We start from the raw sequence: 22,959 nt of genomic DNA on the forward strand, positions 1-22,959 counted from the left end.
AATATAGTTTATGTTCACTAAAGTCTTTATTTGTTTCTTAACTTATTATGTATCCTTATATTACTTGTGCTTGATCGACATATCACTTAATTATCTTTTTTTTAAATTAATCACGATCTTCAAGAAATTAGCGTTCATTTGATATGATATTTCTTAAATTTGATTCAGTTACATTGTTTTGTTTTGTAATCATTTCATACTCTTCCGTAATTTCTTCAGGTTCTATTTTATTAAAGTACGTTTCTCGTTCTTGATGTACATAGTATGTGTCGTCAAAATTAAAGTGCAATCCAAGAACGATATTCAATGCAGAAGCGTCGTACGCATGACAACCGGAATATCGGTATTGTGGTTTCTTATTAAATCGGCATCCTGCTGATTGAGCTCCTGTAATAATAAATTCAAGTTATTTACATATTAAAATCAATTGTTTCAATGCACAAGTTTTTAATATACAAAAATTATTTTTGACATATATACCAATGGGACAAATACAATCTCTTGTTAATGCACATTGAATCCATGGCAACATTACTTTTTCTCTAATTTCTTTGATATTTCTAATTACTAAGTGCGATGCTCTTATTAATGGAAGAAAAAAGAAACTTTCTGCAGACACGTGAAAATATTCATACATCTTTGGGTGCGTTAAAGAACTAATTGCATGCCTTGTAGGCCAAGTTAAAATTCCAGATTTTGGTAAAAAATACTTTGAAATATCTGAAGAATTTAAACGCACATTTGAATCCATATATAATATATTTCCTAAAGTATTTAAAGCTGTCTGTAATACATAACAAAAAAAATTAAATAGTATAATTTTTTATTTTTAATTATTATGTATTTAAGTATTTATAAAGATATAATTACTTGAATAACTAAAGGTCTATAAACATGTAATCTATCATCCTCAACATGAGTTGGAAATAGACTTATATCGAAATGAATCACGTTACATTTCGTAGAATTACAAGCTGTTCTAATACTTTGCAAAGAATCATCATTTAATCCAACACTATAAATGACAATACTGTTATTTGGCAAAAAATGACTGATATTTCTCACAAAGCCATAAATATGTTGTTCATTTCCAGGCCTAATAAGAGAAACAACAGTCACATTTTGAGATTTAAGACTAAAAGGTGTTGTGCTTGCTTGTCCATCAAGACCAAGCATTGCAAGATATTTGGAATCTGTTACTAAACGCTTTTCTTCAACATCTTTTAAATTTTCCTGTAAAAATTATAATGAAAAATTAATAATTATTTTAATATATATATATATTATAAATAATAAGTAGAAGTTAAAAATTAATTGTCATGGAAATAATTACTTGGAAGTTTCGTAATTGCTTGTGTGTCTCTGTAACCAGAGTTTGAATGGAAGGTCGTTGATTGCTGAAAGCAATAAAAACGATGCTGCTCCCTGCTATGCACATAAGCAACAATAGCAGGCCTTTGGTACGCATCTCTCATCATTTAATCAAATATATTTCCAATTTTTAACAACAATTAGATAAATACATTACATAGGTTATACAATATCCATAACATGATTGATCTTTATAAATAGCTATGATTTTAATGGAAATAGATAATTATCATACAAATATCAGGAAGTATTATTAATAAGTCCATTTCGTAGAAACGATAATAAAAATCTTTCAACAAATTAGATTAAATTACGTTTTTTTTTTATAACAAAACACTGTCAGTGCTTTAGCAGACGCCGCATTTTTAGGAACTTTTTGATTTAATAGAAGCCCTATATAATGTCATCGCAATTATGTAACTGCATTTCGAAATATTTTATAAAATTTAAATAAAATAAGTTGTTGTAAATTTTTTTTATAGAATATAATTTTATTTTTTATTTATTTAATTTGATCATAATTTATATTTATTGAACTTATGTCATATACAATATATATTGGACAAAATTGATAGATATATAGAATAGATTTTACTATTACAATGTTTTAAATAATTAGATAAGATTATCTAATATTGAAATATTTTGAGATGTCTGCAATTTTCAACATTTTTAAATTAATTTATTTATAATTAAAATATAGATTTACTTATAACAATTTTTGTTTGATTGTAAAATTTAAAAATTGATATAATTTTTAAAACAATTATATTTTTTATCTATAATATATATTTTTAATTCACTTCATGTTCTTTATTAAATTTTTATATACAATTTATGAAAATACATATATGATTAATGCATAAATTAAAAAATATTGATCGTATAATAAAAACTATGGCTAGTAACATTTTTGTATGAAACAAATGTGTTACTAAGACTTTACAGAATAAAATATAAAAATATAATTGTTGAGTTTGATATTAATTCTTATTCCCTGTATATGAGTATTAACATTTTTTATTCTTTGAGATTTGGATTAAAATAATGTGAATAAATTTTATATCAGTACTACCAGTACAGGATAATATTAAAAGAAGAAAGAATTTTGGAATTTGTGTAAAACAATAATATTGATATATTTATTATTCCTAATTAATGTTTATTGATATATTGTTGACAATATATCTAAATATTATATTTTAAAAATAATATTTATTTCAAATATTTTCAAATAATTTTTTATTCTGAATTGAAAATAAATAGTGAGTTATTTGTTTATTTTATATGTAAATTTTTTTAATTAATTAATATGTACAGAAATATATATATATATATATAAATATTATACAATATTATAGAATTTAATTCTCTATATATTGCAATTAAATTTATCATTAAAGAAGTAATGGGTTAAAAATGAAGCTGTATAAGCTGATAGTACATCAAAAAACCTTTAGTGAGGAAGATTTAATAATTAATCCAAAAGATCATCCTAATATAAAAACTGGAGATGTTGTTGAAATTTATCATCCAGAAGTTGAATTTAGTCGTTTACTTCTTCAAGTTACATCATTTAAAGAAGATTTACAAGGACGTGAAACAATTAGTGTGGAAAATAATGTAGCCACAATGTTTCAATTAAGAACATTTACAGATGTATATATGAATGTTGTTAATCCAGATGATGTAGCTTTGGATTCTGTTGAGCTTACTTTTAAAGATCAATATTTGGGTCGGAGTGAAATGTGGAGACTAAAAAATAGCTTGGTAGAATAGATTATTTATATTTGTATATATAATTAAATATTTATTTTTTATTTCTATTTTATATAAATTTTTATCAGGTAAATACTTGTGTATATATGAACAAAAAAATTGAATTTTGTGGAGGCAGTATAAGATGCCAAGTATACGAAATGTGGTCTCAAGGTGACAGAGTTGCTTGTGGTGTTATAAACAATGATACTAAGGTTCAAATTTAAATATAATGAAATAAAATATATATAAAATTGTTTTTTAAAAATTTGTTTTTTAGGTTGTGTTTCGTTCTTCAACAAGCATGGTATATCTTTTTATTCAAATGAGTTCAGAAATGTGGGATTTTGATATTCATGGTGATTTATATTTTGAAAAAGCTGTTAATGGATTTTTAGCTGATTTATTTCAAAAATGGAAAAAGAATGGCAGTAATCATGAAGTAACAATAGTTCTATTTTCAAGAACATTTTATAATGCTAACAGTCTAGAAGAATTTCCAAATCATATGCGTGAGTGTTTGCAACATGATTATAGGGGAAGATTTTATGAAGATTTCTATAGAGTAGTAGTTCAAAATGAAAGATTTGAAGATTGGAGTAATGTATTGGTACAATTACGTAAACTATTCACAGACTATCAAAAAATTGTATTAGAATATCATCAAAAACCAGGTGTTTCTATACCAAAAGCAGTTAATTCAACAGCTGCCCAAGGCAATTTTTTAGAAGTTTTAAATATGTCTTTAAATGGTAATATAATATTAAAAATATGTGATAAAATTTATTATGAGATATATTTTTCAATTTAATTTATTTATAGTATTTGAGAAACATTATCTGGATCGTAGTTTTGATAGAACTGGTCAATTATCTGTAGTGATTACACCTGGTGTAGGTGTTTTTGAAGTTGATAGAGAATTAACAAATGTTACAAAACAAAGAATTATTGATAATGGAGTTGGTAGTGATTTGGTATGTGTTGGTGAGCAGCCATTACATGCAGTACCTCTGTTAAAGGTATTATATAGAAAAAAATATTAAATAGTAATGTTAATAATATAAGAATATTAAAATTTTGATATGATTTTAGTTTCATAATAAAGATACATCTATTAATGCACCTGATGATTATAGTATGCCACATTGGATTAATCTCAGTTTTTATTCAACAAATAAAAAAATTCCCTATTCAACATTTATACCTCGTATAAAACTTCCTCAAAGGATATCAAAACAATCAATGGAAAACGGAAAATTGCAATGTAAAAATAAACTTTTGCAAGAAGATCCAAGAGAATGTTTACATAATACTTTATTTGATTATGATGCATATGATGCACAAGTTTTTCAGTTACCTTCAGTTCACACATCAAGGTAAATTTAATTAAATTAATATTAAAATTTGAATGCAATTATTAAAATTTAATTAAAATTTTGAAATTAAAGATTCTAATTTAAAATTTTATATAAGTAGTTTGCAACGGGTTACAACAAGAACTAAAAAAACAAGTGTTACAAGTATGGAAACACATAATAATGCACATATATTAAAACTTTTAAAAAGAAAAATGTCAGATCCTGATATACATCATCCACCACCTGAATCTCACTCACCTCCAGCTGCTACAAGAAGTGCAGCAATTTTAATACCTTCCAGAATAGATGATATAACTAATAATGAATCTAATGGAGAAGTTAATGGTATTTATTTTAATTATTTTCATATTATCCTTATCATTATTTATAACATGTACCAATAAAATATTAAAAAATATTTAATAATTATATGTTATAGAATCAAGAATATCAGTAAAAAGCGATTTAACTGATTCAGAAATATCACCACCATTTAGGCCAGTTGTTGGTAGTGCTGGAAGTCCCACAAATACAATATCTCAACCTACAAATATTAGACCAAGTAGAGCACTTATAAATCCATTTGATCCATCTCATGTTACAATTAAATTAACTAGTAACAGACGGAGATGGACGCATATTTTTCCTAAAGGTAATTATTAATAAAGATATAATGATAGAAAATTCCATAATTATTTAAATTTAATTAATTAAACATTTTAGGACCAACAGGTGTGCTTATACAGCAACATCATTATCAAGCTGTACCAACACAAATGTGTTCAGAATCACAATCTGATATTACTTCTACTATAAGTGGTTCCTCTATGGAACATAATGACATCTCTAATTCAAATAATATTCAAGATCGTTAGTATTTTATATAAAATACATAAGTTCTGCATTATCATAATATAGAATTGCATCTATGTTTTTCATAGATACAAAAAATAAACCACAAAGATTAAATCTTTCATTATCAAATGCTGATAAAAGTGGGAATCCAATATCTTCTACAGGAAATAAATCTTTAACATTATTATGGGGTGCTACTGGTGAACAGGAATGGACACCAGCACTTACAACAGGTTTGCATATATTTTAATAAAGTAATTTACAACACAAATATACTATATAACTACTGGCAAATAATATTTTATAACATATCCAAATAACAATATTAGCCATGTTATTATTCACGAAATATTATAAAATGAGTTTACAGTTTGAAGAAAGAATTTTGAAAGAATTTTCTATTAAACAAACAACTAATTTTTATAGGAGAAAATATTGGACAATTAATTGCAGAAATATAATGCTTCTTGGCAGCTTTAAAAACAATAAAGACATAAATAAAATGTAGGTGTAATGTAAATTATTCAACTGATGCATATATTGATAAAACATTTCATTCATACTCATACCAAGAAGGATTAATAGAAATATTTTAAAACATAATTCCTTAAAGAATGAAAATAGTTAAACATATGTATTTAAAAAAAAAATATTGTTTTCCAAGTAGAAATGAATGAAAATTTGATACACAATCACACAATCATCATGCATAAGAAGTATTTTCATTCTTGGACATGTTCATATTTATTTTTGAAATTCATCGATCATTTATATGAATAATATTATTACATTTATTTCCATGCTATGGTACGTCTTATTGGGATGCAACGCTGGACGCATTGACGCGTGTGTGATGTACAACTATGATGTCACATTAAACAGCAATCATAGGTTAGCGCTATACGTTATTGGGGGTTGATTCGGTTATGGTACACATTTATTTTTAGGAAATTAAATTTGTAGCAACTTTTGTTCTTCATAGCTCTAGTTTTTATAATTCTTCTATGCATGTATGTTTTCTATTGCAAAAAAAGTGTAATTCTAATTTCCAAAAAATTTCTACAAACAATAATCTATTTTGTTATTATTAGAATCATTTATACACCTACATATAATTTTTTCGTTATCTCTTATCTTTATTTATTTTTATAAAATGTTTGCACTGTTCAAAATTCTAATTTTTTTCTTAATGATTCTCCATATATTCTATCACTTAAGAAATCACTATTTGTGGTTCAAATATTCTTCAAACATTTTCTCATCTATTCCATAATCCTTTCATTCTATCATTTTGCTTTAATTACTAATTTCTTAATAATGAATAGTATCATTAATAGTATATAATAATATTGGTAAACTAATATTTAGTATTTAATTTTATATAAATTTATTAAAATATTTATCAATTATATATAGATATATGTATACTTTTCATATCATTTTCACAAATTTGGAAATTTTATGACAAATTATTTTGAACATTCATATAATTACATTAAGTAATATATTTTGCATTGCATGCTTTAGTATTTAGTCATGATCATCTTGGATTTCATATACTGGTAATACATATCGTAACACTAATATATTACTATCTTTGATATATATAATACTATTTATATAATACATACTTGCATTATATAGTAATTTTGTGAAAAAAATTTCTTCTGTATACTACATCTATGTATTTTTGTATTAACTGCGTAACAAATACTTAGATTTAGTACTTATGTAGTTATGAAATTAACATTATATATTAAATAAATCATTTTTATTTATTTCAAATAATCTAAAATGCAAATTGCATTTCTCATATATATTTTATGTGTTATTTTTTAGGTGTTGATTGGAAATCATTGACAATTCCTGCATGTTTGCCTATTACTACAGATTATTTTCCTGACAAAAGAAGCTTACAAAATGACTATGTGGTATCAGATTATAATCTTCTACCTGATGATGTTAATACAGATTTTGCTCAACAACGAGCTATATATAAAAAGCCTTTAACAACTGCCGAAGTATTTAAAGAACTTGTATCGCAAAGATTAGCGCAGGTATCGTATTAATCATATTAATAAGATTTGTTCATGTATATATACAATTCATACATATAATTAACGTGTATATTATTTTTTTTATAATTAAGGGTTTTCAATTAATTATCTTAGCACAAAATAATAAAAATCAAAGCAATACACCTGGTAGTACTACTGTTCCTGCAATAAGTTCTGTAATGCGAGGACGGCAAACAGAATCAGAACCTAAAGAAGAATATTTGCTAAGTATTGGTAGAATATTTCATAAAATATCTTTATTTGATAATTGTATAACAGTAACAAGATATCGGCCAAGGTAAACATTTTGAGTTATAAATGAATAAATAAAGAAAAATTAATTATATGTATTTTTACAGACATCCATATCCTCCATTTAATATTCATTATCTTTATCGATTTCATGCACCACATCACGATACTTATGAAGTATCATGGATATCTTTTACAACAGAAAAATTAGAAAATTATAATTGGAATTATTTAGACCATTATATTTGTACTAGAGGTCATACCGACTTTGCTTTAGTAGAGGTAAAATTTGTAGCATATAAAAAAAAATATATATTTATATTTAATTTCAATTTTTTAAAAATAATTAAAATTTTCTAGGCACTTAAATATTGGAGATTTCGTGTATTTTTACTTCCTTTACATAATTCTGCGACTCGAAAATTTTCAGAAGGATCATCAAGATGTGACATATACACGCCTCTCACTACTTCTGAACAAGTTTCTCTCTTGGATGGATTTTTACGATTCATTGAGCTATGGCCCAATAAAATACGACGTCCGAATCCAAATAAAAATTGGGTAAAAATTTTTGCATAAAAATAATTAAAACATAATATATAAATTATTTTTTTCAGGAATTAAAAAATATATAAAATAAACATTTTATAAATTGAAATTATCAAAAAGAAAGATAGAAAAAAATTAGATTAGAAAATATTTTGCTGTTACTTTTTTCTTTTTTTTTTTAAATTTGAACAGTACACGAGTTTAACGGTTCGTTTTGTATTATATTCTTTTGCACTATAAAATTGAATGTCGCATGCCTAATGTATGCCTAAGTAACGCAATTTATTTCGGTGCTTTCGTTGATTTTAAATATTTATTATTTTATTTGATATTAAAAATCGTAATTTTGATTTATTTTGCAAAATTTTTCATGCAGTGCCATTGTAATATAGTATAGTGCGTTTCTCTGGTGTATTAGATATTTAGGATTATAACAAATAATAACAAGGGTTAATTTAAATTTCGAAAAAATGGCACGATTTTTTCACAAGCTTATTTGGCACTCGATAAATCACTTATAGTGGCTATAACATTTTCGAATACGTCAATATTTTTATATATATAAACTAATTATTTTCAAATAACATCTTTAAATTAGTATTGTAGCTACAAGTATCAATGGCGAGATTACACAATTATATGAAAGATACACATAATTGTAGATAGAAATAGGCCAGTAGAATGTTAGGAGAGGGTATTTTAGCATGATATGTTTCAGAACCCTTCAACTCTAGGTGGTGTTTCCCAGAGAGATCCCGCCTCTCACTTGACCAGGCGCAGGCACAGCACGAGCCTGATTGTCCTCACTAACCAGGTATATCCTCGTATCCTGTAGCCTCGATATGATGATCCAGATGTCGATGAAATCATTATCATGTCAATCCATTAATTTCAATATATTTTGCCTCATTTGGCAATAAAAACCACCTATGAAATCTTGATGTTCTTTTTTTAATCTTTATTGTACATCAATTACTTTCGATAATATTAATATTAGATTTTAATAAATAATTAGATTTAATTAATAGATAATTAATAAAATTAGTTAGAACATTCAGACAGCTTACACAGTATTATACAATGAATGCAACTATGCTTGATATCTGCCTTGAATGCGCACATAATTTTTAGCAAGCTTTTGTGTAATGCAAAACGCAGACGTTTTATTTATCTTCTTTTCTTTTCATCGATGTAATAATGCTCTCTGAATACGATGTTAACAATACATTACAGTTAAACAAACCAGAGATATACTTCTTCATGATCATGAGCTTATTCATACATTTACAATTACCCATACTTTTCATCATGCTTTTCAGACCAATCTAGTCGGCAGTTCTCCCTTCAGGGAGCGACTCGGAAGCAATCGTCTACCAGAGAAACCGAGACCAAGGTTTGAACAAGCTTAGATTGATGATTTCGGCATTATTGCTTTAGCAAATGTAATGGTATAGCTTGCAACCTATTCATCTTGCAGTGAAGGGTCCACGGAAGTTTGATGTTTGATGGTTTTTTATTTGGCTTGTTTGCTTCTGTACTGCATATGTTTAATTACTAAATAGAACAGTTTTTAATTGTGCTTATATTTTTTCGAAATATTTAATGCAAATAACTATATATTTTTGATTGAAAAAAAATCACGCACAAATGTTTTCAGGAAACATCTATATTTATACATCTATATTATTTACATCTATATTTTATTAATTAGAAGGTATTTTTTTCTTATACATAATAATTATATATATATATATATATCATTTATTTTAATATTATTTTTAATATTATTTTTAATATTATTTTTAATATTACTTTTAATATTATTTATAATATAGAACATAAAAAAACATAAAAATTATATTAAATATATTGATTTTATATCAAATATATATATAGCTTTATTTATTTAGCTTCATAAACAGATATTTTTTTTAATGAAAGAATGCATAGTAAAAAAAATATTGCACAAAACTCTTGATAGACTGCACATTTGCATGTTTTATAAAATAAAATTAGTAAAATAATAATGATTTGCATATATGCTTTATACAACAAGTATTAGGTATTATGATATAGTATTAAAAAGGAAGTCAGTTTAAAATTCAAAATTATTCAATTAATATTTTGTTATTTGCTTAAAAATATTACATGCTTCTACTCTGGTGATGAATTTAAAGGTGATGAATATTTTTAATGTGTTCTATTTCTGGAAAGGGCGTGCAGAATAGAAAAGATTGTATTTGTAAATGTTTAAGAACAATCTTTGTATATATTGCCCATTCTATACTTTTCAGCTGCTTTCATCCTTCTTTACATCATTTAGTAAAAATAATATATAGAGTATTTGTACCATATATTATATATAGTTAATAATAAAATATTATAAAAAATTGTCAAGAAATTAAAATTGTACAAATACTCTGTATGGTAGAAAATATTGGTAGTGAGTGAGGGAGTGACGGGGTTCTCTGTACAGGAGAGGCATGTAGTGAATACCGCTGCGGCTGCCCGCACGTGCCTCGACACTCCTCGCCACGTGCCAAACAGGTTGGTTTTATTCTTTTTTCAATTCAACTTTAAATATAAATATTTTCCAATTAAGGAAAGATATGTATGTATATCTTATATGTTATTATTGAAACATAATTAATTATAATTAATTATAATTAGTTAAATAATAATAAATATAATTATAATTAGTAACATAGTTATAATTTTGAAAACAGTATAATAAAACTATTTTTATACTTTATAATTGAATATTAAAAAATCAATTTTATATTTTTTTATATACATACATATTAATTGAAGATATTCTATATTATATTATCGTATGAAAAAAGATGCAAACGGTATTATGCATATGTAAATAAATTTTGTTGCTTTCCATATTGCAATCTTAGACATTGCTTAATTTTTCAATCGCTCTGTGTTTCTTTTCTATGTTCCATTATAAGTATTACTTGATTATTTTAGTTATCTTTGTTAGATCAGGTTCCAAAGTGATGGATAGAGGACGAATCTCACCCGCTAGTGAAGCTGTGTTACCTCTTTCACTTGAGCAACAGCAAGATCATTTTGATTCTAATGAAGATAGGTAAAATATATAATTTCATCAAGTTTATATATCATATAAACTTTTATCGATATCTTATTAATATTTGAATGTCGTCAACAGTTCAAGCATGGAATTGACGAAGTTAAAAAATACTGCATCAAATAATGAAATTCTAGAGGTAATGAAACATTCGCAAAATGGAGTGGGATTTCTTACACAACATCCATCTCTTCCAAGCCAAACATTTGTCAGTGCAGATGCAGTACAATGGTTAAATAATCATATAGAAGGAGGAGTGACAGTAGAGAATGCTATTAATATAATGAATGTAAATTAATTTTTTTTTTTTTATATATATATAAAGAAATTATGCTGATCATATTTTAATGATATATTTTCATTTAGGGTATGATACAGGATAAGTTAATATGTCATGCATCTGGAGATTTTTCAAAACCATTCATTCTAGGATTTTATTTATACCACATAGTACAAGATAAAGAAAATCAAAGAGGTAAGATAATTTAATATTTATTAATTATATAAAAATTTGATATTTATTTTTTAATAATTTTTATTTTTAAGCTGGAGACTATTTTTCACCTCTAGGAGATTTGCAAAGTTTTGAAAATGAATGGGTAGAAGTTGAAATAAAAGCACCCAAAGGTTGGTGCGAACCTCCCTCGACAGGATCATTTCCTCCGATGACTATACCTAGTTGCGATACCGTAGATGAATCAAATGTAGTATCATTTCTTAAAGATGATTTAGACATATCAGACATTGCAGATGAGGCAGAGTGGCAAGGTATTTTTATATTTTAAATATATTATTTTTTTGTTATCTCTTACTAATTCTAAAGAAATGATAATATTAATTGGGAATTTTTTTTTAGTTCCATTATATAAACACACTCATTTAGATATAGATATAAACAATAAAAGTGATAGGATTGAATGGGGACATTTAAGATATCAATCTATATATAAAGTGGATCATTCTTATGAACTAGTAGTACAATGGGTTGCATCATCTGGTAGTATAGTCGCTGATCTTGTAAGTAGATTTTCTTCATATTATATAAGTCAAAATTATATTTTGAAATATAATTGTTATACTTGAATCTTAATTTGGAAAGATATTTGTGTGCCAACGTAAGGCTCAAACATGTGGAATTCAAATGGTTCCTATTCCCAGTGATTTGCTAGCATTACCATTCACTTTAAGAAGTGATCCTTTAAGGGGACCTATTTTTATACCATTAAATACTGAATGTCTCATGGCAAACAAACGGCATCTTTTTGAAGGTTTGATTTAGATAATAATACGAATTAATACAAATTTTATTTTATATAATTAAATATACAATAAAAAATGAAAGAGATTGCATTCATATCATCGATTTCAGAATTTCGAGAAGAAACTTACGCACAAAGATTCTTTCTGTTTCAAGAAACAATCATACAAAGATTTGGTTTTGTTCCATGTTTAATAGAAAGTACTGAAAATGATCATCAATATGTTCACATGACTGGCAATGCATTTATATTAATTCCTTCTACAATAAACACAAAAGCTCGTCCTCGAACTGCTACCAATATTGTAAGACGAAATACGGGACAGAAAGGATATCCAATTCATTCTGATCAACCTAGTCCTCATGAAGCATATATTACAAGACATGTTAGCGGGAAAAATAAAGATGATTATAATAAAGATAAAAGGGTAAGTGTTTGTAATTTCTTTTTTTTAGTAGTAAGAGAAATTAATTTTTGTTTATTTAGATTGGATTTCTTTGGTCATGGAATCATATGATTAGTCGAAAATGGAGATCATCATCTACATTAATCGGCGATGAATTATTTCAAAAAAAACTTATTCAAGACTTTAGACATTTTTGTTCAAATGGGGACAACAGATTAAAACAATTTTGGGAATCTTGTTGGGAAATAAAAGAAAAATCATGTACGAAAACGAACTAAAATATCAAGTAATATCAAATATATAACATATATATTGTTTTATAAGTTAACATCTTAATTATAATATTTAAGGAATTTAATTTCACTACTATTAAAATAAGTATCTCATTTAAATAGTTAAGAAATAATTTAAACTGTACTATGTACTTGTGATACGATTATTCTTATGAAAACGAAAGTATGTACAAAAATTAATAATATATTTTAGTGTTTAAAAAACAATGTAAAAGAACTGAAAAGCAATGTTTATAATACATATTTCAAGTTTACTTAGTTTGCATAAGATATTTGTTTACGAAATTAATGATGATAATAAATTTATAATTTTTGTTACTAATATGTGTACTGATATACTTATAAGAAAAGAAAGTAAAGCCACATTGAGAAAGAAAGAAAAAAATTCGTATTTTTACATTTTTAAAGATGATATAAACTAACAAAAATATGACATTTATTTATTTTTCTATACGTAACATTTCATTTTTATATTATATTAATCTATTAATCAATTTAGAAAAATGTTGAAACTATATCAATATCAGCACATTTTTCATATATTTCAGATTATTATAGAAAATACTTAACATAATATATTATTATTTCATTTTTACGAATCTCTATTATTGTACTTTTTCAATATTTTAACAATATTCTATACCATACATTACATACATTACATATTTTAATCAAAATATTACAAAATTTTGAATAAACTGTAGAAATATCATGTTGCACATGAAAAAATACTAATCAAACAGTAAATAATTATTTACGAATTATTTGTACTGTGTTGATGTGTCGATGAAAACATAATATGTAAGTACATACCATTAGAAGGCTACTCTAGAGGGAGATGTCCCAAAGTATTTTTTATTTTTTCTCATAAATGATCGACTGTAAGAATATCTCAGTATGAGTATCATCTCATTATAGTTAAGTTAAAAAAGAAAAAAAAATGGAGATACAAACCTAGAAGCAAGTGGAGTATTAAAGAAACCACGGGAAATACTACGTTTAAGTAATGATTCCTGAGATGGTGTATGTTGTAATTCACCAGTTTTATGAGTACCAATATTATGTATGTTTTCAGGATTGACGAAATTTGCCCAATAATCTGAGGGAATTTTCAATAAACTTTCTACGATCTATAAAAGATAAAAATCTTATATTTTTAAAAAACCAAGTTAAACATTAATTAATATTTTCAATTTTTCATTTTTTATACTAACAGCAACTTGATTATTCGTCTCGGAAAGAAGAGAAGTAGGTGATGGTTTCTGAGAACTATAACCCACCAAAGTAGGTCCAAAAACTTTAGCTAAATTACTTATTGGCATTTTACACTCTGGGCTGCTTGATACTCTTTGTAAGTGCAAAATTAAAAAGGCAAGTGTATCTCTATTAGGTTGAGGTAATTCTGAAATTGCTTGGTATAAAGCAGCATCAGCATCTTGTTTATCAGTAATAGTAGTTGCACGAACAAAGTCTGCCCATAATCCGACAGTAATTAACGGTTCCCGTAATGATCTAAAAGTAATAAAAGAAATTTTATAAGTTGATTAATTTCTTTCTTTCTATGAATTATTTTAATAATGTACCTAAGAAAATCTTTAAGGGTAGAACATATGGTAGGAATATCAACGTCGGAAAGATTAGGGGCACCTTTGCCTTTAAGGAATTTTTCTTTTAGATATTTTACTTCTGCTGAACCACCATTTACTCTATATAATCCTTGTTCACTCATTCCTCTTAATTCTATCTCATTAATACAATGAACAACTAATGATGGTACCATTGGTGGAATCATAGGTGTATAATCTGCTATTGTTCCCTAAAAATAATTTGTTACGATTTTATTATTAATAAATTAATAAATATTTTCTAAATTTAAAATACTCACTGATGTACCACGTAATGTAGGTGTATTTCCAGTAGGTATACATGGCAATGGCACTAAATCTTTACATTCTGTATGAGCTGTAGCTCTACAATCTTTACATTTCAAGGCTATTTTTCCAAAACGAATCCTGAAATATTAAATGTAATGTTTACAATACTTCTATGTTAAATTAATTAAAATTGTTTTTATAATTTTTATTTTATTATCTCTTTTTATAAATATTCTTCCATATTTTACCTTTTATCACAGGGTGTACAAACTTCTGGTTTAATTACTGTCTTTGCTATAAAACTATGTCCTCTAGCTGATTTTGTATTTAAAGTATATCCTCCAATATTTGGACTAGGTTTAAAGATACCTTCAGAATCTGATCCTGATGTAAGAGCTTCTATTTTTGGTGCAGATGGCTATAATATAATTTTAATATTAAAATTAGAATAAAAATATGAAAAAAATATTTCTTTTAAATAAAATTATTTACAGCAGTATCAATTTGTATTTCATTTGTATTAAGAGGTGTTAACTTTGATCTACTACGATCACCACTTTTACGTCTTTTAGGTGAATTATGTAAAGGACCCTGTGGATCTAGATTCTCATCTCCAGGTATAGCTTCAATTACAGAAGATGCAGTGATATTGCCATCTTTTGGCATCACTACTGTAGTTGTGGCTACTATTCTATCAGATGAAGTTAATTCTGTGGTTTTTTGTGTTCCGCTACGTCGCTTTTTTGCGGAATATTCACCACTAGGTCTGTGTTCTTTCCATTCACGTTTCTTTTGATTTTGTTGAATGATTGCACTAATATCTAAATCATCTTCTGATTTTGAAAAACAACTTAAATCACTTAAAATAGAGCCAGTGGAGTCCAGCTCCGCTATAGTATTTAATCTGAAAATAATAATTATTGAATTTTAAAATATCAATCAAATATTTAAATATCAAATATATTTTTCATAAAAAGAAACTCACTTTTCATTTTGATGAACATCTTTAATGTGTATATTACTATGTCGACCATTTAATGTAGTATTATTTAAAAATTGTAATTTTTCACGAGTTTCATCATTTAAATTTCTTCCACCATCATTAAATAAAAGATCTCTAACCATAGCAATTTGTCTTTCCTAAATATATATGATTAAAAAAATATTTCTCTTTAAATGCTTGAAAATTATAAATTAAATATATTTACCAATGAATTTCTTTGTTCTTCAACAGTACGTCTTCTTTTTTTCTCTTCATCTAGAAGTCTTCTAGCATGACTTAATTTTCTATCTAAATCAGCTGCCTCTTGATGAGCTTTTTCTAAAGCTGTATGAAGACGTTGACATTCCTGTATAGATGCTAACCATTTTTGTCTCATTTCTTCTTGATTTATAGCAAATTTTAAAAATTCTATAGGAAAATAAAATGTTTTTTCAATTTAATATGTTACTTAAAATTATATTTCAGGAATAAAATGACGATTACATTTTCTTATATTCATATTTTATATATTTACATATTAAAATTTCTTCAATTTATTACAGCGTAAATACAAATATAAAAAAATATTACATAAATTAAAAATGATAAAAATTTTCATATAACGAATGATAAAACATTTGATATAAAACATATATATGAAACATAATAATATTTATATTATTTATATGCATTTCCTAGTATTTTTATATGATTTTAAAGAAATAAATTAATAATTAAATTAGTATTAGTAATAAATTATGATTATGACTTAATATTAAAAGAGATATTAATACAAATTAATTAGTAAAACATTATATAGAATAACTATGTGAAAATCAAACCTTCTTCACAAGCTCCATTTACGAGTACATTTGTACAGCGAACCACTTCATCGTGGCTTGCCAGCAACGATAACGACGCAGTCATCTTCAAATTGTTGTAGAACTTGTTTAAAAGAAATTAAGATATTTTGTCATATGTGTACAAACCACGCAGCTTAATTTGTAACGATTTTCTATCGATTATTTCGTTCTTACAATTCTTATATCGTTATAAATATCAATTTATTAGATTTTTAATTATTAATCCGATAATACGATGCATGTTATACATTTCTATCACAGATTTTCACTGATATTATCGAAAAATTATTTCTTCGACGAATATATACCACTACCGTGTCACGAAGCCGTTGACATTATACGTTGAACACACAACAACCGCTTTTTACAGCGGTTTAAATTCAACCAATCACAGAAATATTTCTTCGATTACTTTTTTAGTTTTCCGCCAGGTGGCTACCTAGTTTCATCACGGCGGGAAGTCAGTTTATACATGGTTGTAGTGCATTCCGATCTTATTTATTATAAAATTAATATTTTTGTGATTTAAAGTAAAATTTTCAACAAATAACTTCAAAAAAAGTAAGTACAAAAGTATAACTATTCATATATAATATAACTATTTCACACAAACATGAGTTATACATATATTTGATAAATTTTATAAATTCATAAGTAGAATTTTTTTCTCTTGAACTTTTCTATGAAAACTATAATATTGAAAATGGAATCGTCCATTTTTTTTTGAAATAGGATTTAAATAGTATCATTTAAATTTTTTTTCTTATAAAAAAAACAAGTCAAGAAGTTTTAAAAAGAAATAAAATATGGTTTGCAAATATTTTTCAATTTTTTATGCTGAAATCTTATATATGTATATTTAAATTTTAAATATAATGAATTAAATAAATATTATTAAATAAAATTATTGTACGAATATGAATTATTCTTTAAGCTTTTGTAAAAAATTAAGAGTTAATATAAATATGGAAAAATATATGAAATTCGTAAGATTTATTTGAAAATTAATTGAATTTTTTATGGTTTCGAACATTTTATTTTTTTTTAACGCGATAATATCGATTTCCTTTTCGGCAGATTTAAAGATTTAATTAAACTTTCATCGAATATATTCAAATAGATGAATTAAAATCTAATTATTAGAAATGATCCAATAATCATTAATGTTTTTCGACAATCAATTAGAGAAAAAAAAAAGAGATAACATGAGAGGATAAACTTCCTACACAAAAGATTTATTTCATTGATAAGGAAATAGTGACTTCCTGAAATATTATTCCATATATGTTAATTCTTATAGCCTTGTCAAATATAAATGAAACTATTTCTAATTTTAATTATTTTAATTTAATTATTTCCTTGTCGAATATTCATTTTTTTAAAATATACTTTTTACAATTCAAATTTTATTAATTTAGTGTAGTTTTTTTTATTTATAATTATTAGAAATGACAACAAAATAATTAAATACAAACAATAATTTTAATGAAATTTGTTAAATTAAAAAAAACATTATTTCTTTTATTAAAGATTTTCTTTTATTAAAGATTTAGAATAAATTATGTAATAAAATATTATTTTTCTAAATTATTAATCATTCATATTTAAAATATTTCAGATTCATATCCAAACATTCAATTACTCATTCAATCGATACAAATTGTCTTCATTATTCCCGAGACAAATCCTGACATCAAGGATATCAAGACTCAGAGGAATTAAATCAAGACAACATAGAACAAGACAACATAGAACAAGAGATCGCGAGGGTGAGTAGTTAAATATTATTATTAATATCAATTAGATTTTTTCAAAGCATCGTGCCTTTACACTATATCTTTTAACGTACGAATGACTTTAAAATTGCGCTTACCTTTTGCGTTCTTCCGCTTTTGCCTCTTCGAATTCTGAGATGAAGGTAACACATTCAATTTTGAACTATATATGAAAGGTTTTTTTTTATATATCACGTGCAAAAGTTGAATATAATTTATTTATTTTCGTGATTGAATATTGTTTAAAAATACCAAGGTTAGAAAAATGCAAATTTTAAAAAATTGAAGAAAAAAGTTTAAAAAGTGGCAACGAAACAAAGTTACAATGTAATATTTCCATGAAAAATCGAATCAATGATCCGTGAATGTATTTTATACCGACGAAACGAGAGAAGAAGAAAGAGAAGAAAAGAGAGGTACTTATAGGATTGAGGAAGCTTGCAGAAATTGCGTAGTCAGAAGATTCTTTATCCATGCATGAATATTGAATGCTATACTTCGCCGAATTTTGAGAAACTCAGTCATTCTTACCAATAAATACAGAAAGCTTTATTCATTGACAGGAAATGATAATAATGTTACTTTTACATATTTTATTGTCATACTTTTTTTTATTATATAAGTTTAACTTATATATATATAAGTTTTTATTAAAACAACATAGGAAAATAAATAGTTTATGAAACAATGTAATATTTAGTAATTTTCTTGAATATTATTTTATTATTTTAGAATAATTTTATTCAATATATATAACAAAATCTATCTAAACTTTAATAATTTTTTAAAAATTTTACCTATCTTTTGGAAAATTATAAATCAATTATCAATCTTCTCTGAAGTTTAATAAACTTATAGATGAATTTTAAAAAATAATTATATAATGATAAGATTTAGAATCTCCAACATGAGTTTCTTTACAATTCTTTTAATAACTTAATAATTTAATAATTTTTATAACTTAAATTTTATAAAATATAATAATTTTTTTATTTAATACAAAATTAAAATCAAACATAACCTCTTATAATCTTGTCATGAATAGTATTGCGGAAATGAATTCTAATCTATTGTTATCACTATCCTTTGTATCTTTGTGACGTTTCTTCCAAGAAATTTCTTTCGTATCCGGTTTTTTAGTTAGTTATTTTTAGTTTCTTCAGTACAAAATTAAAAAAGAACTGTAAAAAAAAAAGAAAAAAAAGAAAAAGAAATTGAAACCAACGTTGAAAAATTAATAGCAGTTCTCGTACTAAAATCAATTCTATGGTAGATACGGATGATTGTATATTTTTACGTTAACAATAGATCTGCATGATAAAAAAAAGTCGATTCCCTCTAATCTACGAGCATATCCGCTAAAAAACGTCACGCTGATGAATATAACCGTAGTACCAGACTAAGCGATAAAAATATTTTACGCCGTTGCATTTCGTTTTACCGTTCCACGTTTGAAAATATGGTGGAACGTTTTATCGTGGACTTTTAATTTTCGCGATTTTTAAAGTAATTTTCGCGAGCATGACTCCTCATTTCCCTTGGTTATCACGATGTCCCGAATTTTCTAAATTCGAGCTTTCACCTCTATTCGCGAATCATTCTATTTTAATCTATTTTAACAACCATAGTCCATCATGCCATTCGAAAAATGTTCCATACAATTGGCAATTGTATATTTGGACGTTATAAATTTGTCGACATTTTCATCGTCGATATTTCTTTTTTTTTTTTTTTCATGATATTTCGTATATAAATTTTGTCCAACTTGTATAAGAATTGGAAAAGAATATTTTAGAATTTTAATACAAGAATATATACACTTATCGAATATATACACTTATTCAGATATCAAAATTCTATTGTCTATCGTTATCTAAAGCGTCCAGCTATCGTATAATACGCGTGTACAGAGATATCAGAATTGAATGTACAATGATTTGTGCATTTGCGAATGAATAAACGATCGTCTGTGAAATTGTATAACACCTTTCGTCCATTGCAATATATCGTTTCAAACGATTTATGCATCCTTTTTCTCGTTATCTTTGATCGATAGGATCATGGATGATAATGAAACGAATTACGATTATTTTGCCATTAACGTTTGAAATCTAAAATATACAGATAGGATGAAACGATAAATGGGACATTTATTCGTGTGTTATTATAATTATAAATCTGAGACAATCTAACTGAAAAACGTTGGAATACCAGATCGGATGATTTTTATAGTCTAGTGATACCGTTGCTTTGCGAAATAAATCGAGAATCCGGGAAATAATTTCGATAATTTAATCCTGTCGATGATATGCGAATATCAACGATTATTTTAATTTTCTTTTTATCGCCCAACGATAAAATATACCTTTTGATACGTGGATGACATTTTTCAATTTATCACGATTCTTATTCTTCCAATTTATTATCAACAACGATATATAATAAATTAATATACATTATTCAATGTATATTAATTGTATAGAAAATAAACATATTTAAAATCTATTTATCAATACGAAGAGAAATATTTGTTAGATTCTAATTATTACAATCATGCAATTACATGCAACTCGTCATATTGTCGTCGATTTTGAAAACAAAGTCTGAAAGAAGTCGAAATCAAAAATACAAAAAAAGGGAGAATACATGACGATATATGCACTATATCGTCACTACGTATTTTTGATAAATCAAACGGAGAAACAATAATAAATCCTCTTTATCGAGGAAGTTGGAGCGTCCGAAAGCTGACTTGATCGCCGATGTCGTTCGAAATTGATGCACTCTGGCTATGATAAAGTTGACTATTAATTCAACCTACTCGAGGGTAGGTTGGAAAGAGAAAGTGGAGTAAGTGGACAGAAGAGGAAGAGAGGTAGAAATAAGCCCCGTTAAGCCTATGAATGCTCGCCCAGCGCCGATAACAGAATTACTGGTGGAGGGCTGTTTACACCGAGGCTAGTGCAGCCGCGCCGAGGGCAGCTAATTGTTTTAACCGTCCGTACTTAACTACGCGGCTCAATAAGTCCTGGATTTACCTACGGAGGCCGTGACACAATCACGGTTTTAACGAACCGAGCGATAACACTCGACAATTTTGGGAATAAAAATTGGAAAATGTTTGAGAGCAAAAAAAAAAAAAAAAAAAATAAATTCAACTCTGAATTGACCTATTAAATAATTTACCTTAAATTAGATACAACTGCTAACGAAGAAGCTAATGAAAACTGAATAGGAATTAAGAATAGAATAATTTTATTTAAAAACGAACAAATTCTAAAAGTATCTTTCATCAATTATAGGATTAAGATTTATCTTAAATTCTACATATGACAGAAGATGTAACAGAAATTTGCATTTTTTCAAAAATTATTTTCAACAATTCAATTTTACCGATGAACATACCTTCTTCTTCATTTTTGCATCTCGAACTTCGAGCAAACGAATTAGTTGAATTAAACATAGAGAAAGAACGTTCTTCTTATTAAACAAATTTCACAAAGATGGTTCACAGGTTCAAATATCAAAATTATACCCTATATCGAAGTAGTTCGAGTTAAGTGGCAGCATTTAACGTTCATTAGAAACGGCTTAAAAGCGAAGATACTTTGAAGGAGTGGCAAGGAACCATCGATTCCTCAAAGCCAAAGTAGTAGCATAACTGTGAAACGAGGTCGAGGAATTGAACAAGAGGACGAGAAACGATAGCAATCTCGTACCTTCTTCATGATGGAAAATGCTAAGGGTAATAATAAGGTCGAAAGTGATTTAGCTTGGCAATTGTTGCCAGTGAGTACAAACGTTTTAATCACACGCTGCGATTCCTTTTTGCTTCTGAGTTTTCCCTTACTGCGTTTTCATGCGTCTTCAGAGAATATTATGGATAAAAGGACGATTCCTTTTGGGGAGGGAGAGGAGAAGAAAGATAGGAGGGACGAACGGGATTTAAATTCGACGTGGTGAACGGATGATTCTCCCACAGGAAAATGAAAAACCGTCGGTCGCGGTACTTGGTCTTCGCGGAAACGTTTGCGATTCTCGAAGGATCGAGACCGGTGAAATTCAAAGGAAAATCCCCGAGGGTGAGGGGGTACAAGTCCTCGCGTCGTTCCTGGCGAGCATTACCAACTTTCATTTCAAGTTCTTCTTCCAGAACTTTTAATTCTGGAAGTTCGACGATATTTAATGACGATATATAATTTTATATTCG

General features: G+C 26.3%; 3 protein-coding genes across 12 annotated transcripts; 1 reads left to right on the plus strand and 2 right to left on the minus strand.

The window, feature by feature from the left end:
- Nucleotides 1-7: 7 nt before the first annotated feature.
- Nucleotides 8-1,742, minus strand: LOC122712160. The gene is made up of 4 exons (XM_043931571.1): nt 1,334-1,742; nt 871-1,233; nt 481-784; nt 8-387 (listed from the first exon to the last, which is right to left on the minus strand). Exons 1-4 carry the CDS (start codon nt 1,466-1,468, stop codon nt 128-130), a joined length of 1,062 nt encoding a protein of 353 aa, XP_043787506.1. The 5' UTR covers nt 1,469-1,742; the 3' UTR covers nt 8-127.
- Nucleotides 1,743-2,476: 734 nt separating this feature from the next.
- LOC122712129 (GATOR complex protein Iml1) lies at nt 2,477-13,520 on the plus strand. 9 transcript variants are annotated; one of them, XM_043931523.1, is made up of 26 exons: nt 2,578-2,636; nt 2,733-3,141; nt 3,219-3,344; nt 3,410-3,641; nt 3,765-3,881; nt 3,952-4,148; nt 4,222-4,505; nt 4,603-4,832; nt 4,927-5,139; nt 5,211-5,357; nt 5,429-5,575; nt 6,225-6,233; nt 7,182-7,399; nt 7,492-7,697; nt 7,759-7,933; nt 8,012-8,212; nt 8,919-9,014; nt 9,520-9,593; nt 11,190-11,297; nt 11,379-11,586; nt 11,664-11,772; nt 11,844-12,065; nt 12,154-12,314; nt 12,397-12,565; nt 12,667-12,983; nt 13,043-13,520. In XM_043931523.1, the coding sequence occupies exons 2-26, from the start codon at nt 2,791-2,793 to the stop codon at nt 13,238-13,240; spliced, it is 4,515 nt and encodes a 1,504-aa protein (XP_043787458.1). In that variant the 5' UTR covers nt 2,578-2,636; nt 2,733-2,790; the 3' UTR covers nt 13,241-13,520. The 9 variants fall into 9 exon arrangements, with proteins under 9 accessions (XP_043787451.1, XP_043787458.1, XP_043787450.1 ...); XM_043931516.1 differs by lacking the exon at nt 2,578-2,636 and adding an exon at nt 2,477-2,490 and having other exon boundaries at nt 2,778-3,141; nt 3,410-3,881; XM_043931515.1 differs by having other exon boundaries at nt 3,410-3,881.
- Nucleotides 13,521-13,985: 465 nt separating this feature from the next.
- Nucleotides 13,986-17,251, minus strand: LOC122712136 (rac GTPase-activating protein 1). Of its 2 annotated transcripts, XM_043931537.1 has the most exons (11): nt 17,149-17,247; nt 16,954-17,056; nt 16,338-16,540; nt 16,115-16,269; nt 15,622-16,033; nt 15,378-15,547; nt 15,141-15,267; nt 14,839-15,071; nt 14,470-14,767; nt 14,210-14,385; nt 13,986-14,134 (listed from the first exon to the last, which is right to left on the minus strand). In XM_043931537.1, the coding sequence occupies exons 2-11, from the start codon at nt 17,036-17,038 to the stop codon at nt 14,071-14,073; spliced, it is 1,923 nt and encodes a 640-aa protein (XP_043787472.1). In that variant the 5' UTR covers nt 17,039-17,056; nt 17,149-17,247; the 3' UTR covers nt 13,986-14,070. The 2 variants fall into 2 exon arrangements, with proteins under 2 accessions (XP_043787472.1, XP_043787471.1); XM_043931536.1 differs by having other exon boundaries at nt 16,954-17,251.
- Between the last annotated feature and the right edge of the window lie 5,708 nt (nt 17,252-22,959).

Source organism: Apis laboriosa, unplaced genomic scaffold (assembly GCF_014066325.1).
Source record: "Apis laboriosa isolate Shangri-la unplaced genomic scaffold, ASM1406632v1 scaffold19_cov150, whole genome shotgun sequence".
In the NCBI taxonomy this organism is placed as follows: domain Eukaryota; kingdom Metazoa; phylum Arthropoda; class Insecta; order Hymenoptera; family Apidae; genus Apis; species Apis laboriosa.

Bases quoted from the DNA above. Each gene is read 5' to 3' on its own strand.
- LOC122712129 (XM_043931516.1), top strand. From the start codon at position 2,791: ATGAAGCTGTATAAGCTGATAGTACATCAAAAAACCTTTAGTGAGGAA. The intron at 11,298-11,378 runs GTAAAATATATA...TGTCGTCAACAG, and splicing joins TTTGATTCTAATGAAGATAG to TTCAAGCATGGAATTGACGA. The intron at 12,984-13,042 runs GTAAGTGTTTGT...TTGTTTATTTAG, and splicing joins ATTATAATAAAGATAAAAGG to ATTGGATTTCTTTGGTCATG.
- LOC122712160 (XM_043931571.1), bottom strand. From the start codon at position 1,468: ATGCGTACCAAAGGCCTGCTATTGTTGCTTATGTGCATAGCAGGGAGC. The intron at 1,234-1,333 runs GTAATTATTTCC...TAATTTTTACAG, and splicing joins AGCAATTACGAAACTTCCAA to GAAAATTTAAAAGATGTTGA. The intron at 785-870 runs GTAATTATATCT...TATGTATTACAG, and splicing joins ATAGACCTTTAGTTATTCAA to ACAGCTTTAAATACTTTAGG.
- LOC122712136 (XM_043931536.1), bottom strand. From the start codon at position 17,038: ATGACTGCGTCGTTATCGTTGCTGGCAAGCCACGATGAAGTGGTTCGC. The intron at 16,034-16,114 runs GTGAGTTTCTTT...TATTATTTTCAG, and splicing joins GATGTTCATCAAAATGAAAA to ATTAAATACTATAGCGGAGC. The intron at 14,386-14,469 runs GTTAGTATAAAA...TATCTTTTATAG, and splicing joins AGACGAATAATCAAGTTGCT to ATCGTAGAAAGTTTATTGAA.